Genomic DNA, 3,641 nt, shown 5'->3' on the forward strand with positions numbered 1-3,641 from the left:
GATATATCCGCCTTTTCTAGTTTAAAGTGATTAGTGTAGTCATGAAATGAGATTAGTGCATCTCTCGAGAAATTGGGGGAATCAACCTGGCTCACTGCTCGGCTGACATAACCTCGAACTATACTGTGAGCCACCTGGTTTCCTTTGTTCCCCGAGTGTGCCGGCACCCATATTAATCCACCTCTTTTTGGTTCCAGTCTTTATATCTCAAAATTCGCTGTGTCTCTTTGGAGGTCATGCCCCTCGCAAAAGTGTTTATAGCAGATGTGGAGTCGTTAATTATGGTAACCGCTTTTGTGCTGACCATCGCCATGGCGATAGCCGCCTCCTCCGCTGTCCCTGAGTAGTTTGTTTTTATTGAACGGACATGATTAGATTGAACTCGATTGAACTAGCTTGGATTGGACAGGTTTGGATTGAATTGGACAAGATATTGTATTTGACTGGAATGAACTGTACTATACCAGAGTGGATTTGATTAGACTATGGTCCTTTGAAAAATAAGTTTTTCCAGGGACCTTAATCAGACTGCATTCATTTGGATTAGATTAGATCATACTGGATTTTATTGGATTACACTGAAATGGATGAGATTAAATTGAATTAGAGAGGAGAGGAGTAAGGAGCCCAGCGCCAGGCACATGTTTTCACTACGTATACCCTGGCTTTGCTGAGCTAAGCCACGGCCAATTTTTGTTCAGATTCTAGTTTAGGACACAAAATTGTTCAAATTCTCCACTCCGTGTCCACGAGTGTTTTGTATCTGCAATGCACCCTTGCCAAATACCCGCACGGGGCGTACGAGATTACGACTGTGGACATCATCATTATCAACTGAGTTCCCAGAATGCAAAAGAGCCTGCCTGTCACGTGACTTTCTCTTTGGCAAAAGAAAAAACAAGCGCTAGGGTTACGTTCACACAATCGTTGACGAGGGCATTCCATCGCAGATGTAAAGGTAGGCTGCTCCCGCTGACTCCTTACGCTTTTCAGCAGCGTACCCGGTTACGTTTAGATATGTGTCAGGCTGTATTGCTATATGTGAAGGAAATTCAAGTGTCTTTATTTTATCTCGTTACTGGCCAGTTCACGGTGCGTGTTTAGCTAATGAGCCAATTAACGCCCGTTTTCGCTTTTGTATTTTTGAAGCAGAAGCTTCACTACGCCAGCCAGCTCGAGCCTTTAGCGTCAGTGTCAGTGGGTGCCTGAAAGAGCGATGTCGAGTATTTCTTTTCATGTGGGAGGGTTTCATTAGAATCAGCCTGCCATGATATTTGAATTCACGTTCATAACAGGCATGAAAACGGGTTCTGCATAGAACGCCGGTAAACTTCGATGCGTTCAACGGAACGCTGGTTGTGTTTGATGCAACGCTAGGTCTCTCGCAACCAAAGCTTTCGCTCCTCATTCGGTTCAGCGGCGTTGGACCCCGCCGACCTCCTCTAAGGCAGCGCAACCGGTCGTTGGACTGGTCCCGGGTTCTTGGGAGTAATAAAGATTTCACCACCATGCCTTCTAATTTTGAAGTGCAAGCTTCACTACAACAGCCAGCTCGAGCCTTCAGCGTCAGTGTCAGTGGGTGCCTGAAAGAGCGATGTCGAGTATCTCTTTTCATGTGGGTTGGCTACATTAGACAGACTGCAATGACATTTGAATTCACGTTACCCCTATGCCACGAAGGCATGTTCATAACAGGCATGAAAACGGGTTCTGCATAGAACGTCGGTAAACTGATGCGTTCAACGGAACGCTGGTTGTGTTCGATGCAACGCTCGGTCGCCCGCAACCAAAGCTTTCGCTACTCATCGGTTCAGCAGCGTTGATTCCCCGCTAATTTTAGAGTGCAAGCTTCACTGCACTAGCTAGCTCGAGCCTTCAGCGTATGTCGGTTTGCCCTTGAGCAATTTGAAGGTCAAGCCTTAGACCTAGGCGCGGGCAGGCGGTAGCTGGCAGCTATGACCGAGCACTAATTGACTGTATACTGGTGCGTGACATTACGTTTGGCAGGAGCTGCCAACGGGTTACTCCTATCGTGTGAAAGGCTGATAATCAGAAAACGGCTTGGTTAATGCGGGACTTTATATGCGGGCTGGTAGCTTACGCTCTCGCTTTTTAAAGGCCGAATTGGGTCACAGGCATAGCCAGGCGAAAGAAGCTTTCGCTTAAGATTACCTCGCCGGGGTGGCGCAATGGTTACGGCGCTCGACTACTGTTCCCAAGGACGCGGGATCGAATCCTGGCCTCGGCGGCAGCTTTTCAATGGAGCCGAAAAGCAAAGGCGCCCGTGTGCTGTGCGATGTCCAGTTCAGTTCAGTTCAGTCGTTCAGTCGTGTCCGACTCTTTGTGACCCTATTGACCATGTCACGCCACGTTTTCCGGTCTCTCACTATCTTCCTAACATCACATAACTTCATCTGCAGTCAGTGCGAAAGAACCCCAGGGGGCCGAAATTTCCGGAGCCCTCCACTACGGTGTCTCTCATAGCCCGAGCTGCTTTGGGACGTTAAACCCCACTAACCAACCAACCATGCAAACCAAGCAAACCAACCAACCAGTCAGATTAACCAGAGATAAACCGCAGCTAACTTTTATCCTATTATAGGGACTGAATCCGGTTCTTTGCTTGCAACTGGTAAGAATGTCGCATATAGCTACGTTTTCAATTAACATGGCCATGTCGTCGCCTAAATTTACTGTTTTTTGTTCCTACTACCTCTACAGCGCCTGCAGTTGACCGCTCGATTTTTCGTCAGCGCAGTCCCGACATGGCGAGCCAGGCAGCCGGCTTGAAAACGTCCAAGACCAGAGTCGAAAATCGCTCTGCCCGGACGGGTTTGCAATTCCCTGTCGGTCGCATCCAACAGATGCTGCGCCAGGGAAACTACCCACAGCGTGTGGGAGCCAGCGCGCCCGTCTACATGGCGGCGGTGCTGGAGTACCTTGTTGCAGAACTGTTGGAGCTTGCCGGCAATGCTGCGCGGGACAACAACAAGACCGAAATCAACCCCCGCCATATTCAGCTCGCCATGCACGACGACAAAGAGTTCAAGAAGCTGCTTTTGGACGTGATAATATATGAGGGCGGCGTGGTGCCACACATCCCGGTGGTGCTCCTCCCGAAGAAGAGCGGTGGCCCGCGCACCATGCAGAACAGTAGCAAGGCTGGGAGAACGACACGCGGGAGCCAGGAATAGTGATTCGAATCACAGGTTTCCGCGGGCTCCAACAGCTGCCAATAAAACAATTGTGTTTGCAAACAGTATGATTGCTCTTCTTTAATAATCGGTTCTGATCGTTGCATTTCCATGTGCTAGACACCCCACACAAGCGACTGTTTTCACGACCTCGTCCCGCCCGCTCGTTTAAAGCCTAAACCTTTAGGGAACACGTTTTCGACTCGCACAGCATCACAGCTCCAATATATGGCCAGATGTGGCCGCTTGGCGCTTTTCCAGGGGCTGACGCGGAGACGTGCCTGGTATACCCGCTCGCGGAGTTAACTGTTGTGCTGTAGATTCAATTCAATTCAATCTTCGATAAGACGGCTACACCGCTCAGCAACTGTTAAGCGGAGAGCAAAAAAAACGAGAGGGTCTCTCAGATGCTTCCTAAGAGGAAAATGGCGAAAGCCTACCCTTCCT

At 49.2% G+C, this 3,641-nt stretch overlaps 1 protein-coding gene across 1 annotated transcript; it reads left to right on the forward strand.

The window, feature by feature from the left end:
• The first annotated feature begins 2,763 nt into the window (after positions 1–2,763).
• Positions 2,764–3,194, forward strand: LOC146191753 (histone H2A-like). The gene has a single exon (XM_084600371.1). It carries the CDS (start codon positions 2,766–2,768, stop codon positions 3,192–3,194), a length of 429 nt encoding a protein of 142 aa, XP_084456497.1. The 5' UTR covers positions 2,764–2,765.
• Positions 3,195–3,641: the final 447 nt, after the last annotated feature.

This window comes from Amblyomma maculatum, chromosome 4 (assembly GCF_055883805.1).
Source record: "Amblyomma maculatum isolate TAMU_Amacu chromosome 4, ASM5588380v1, whole genome shotgun sequence".
NCBI lineage: Eukaryota > Metazoa > Arthropoda > Arachnida > Ixodida > Ixodidae > Amblyomma > Amblyomma maculatum.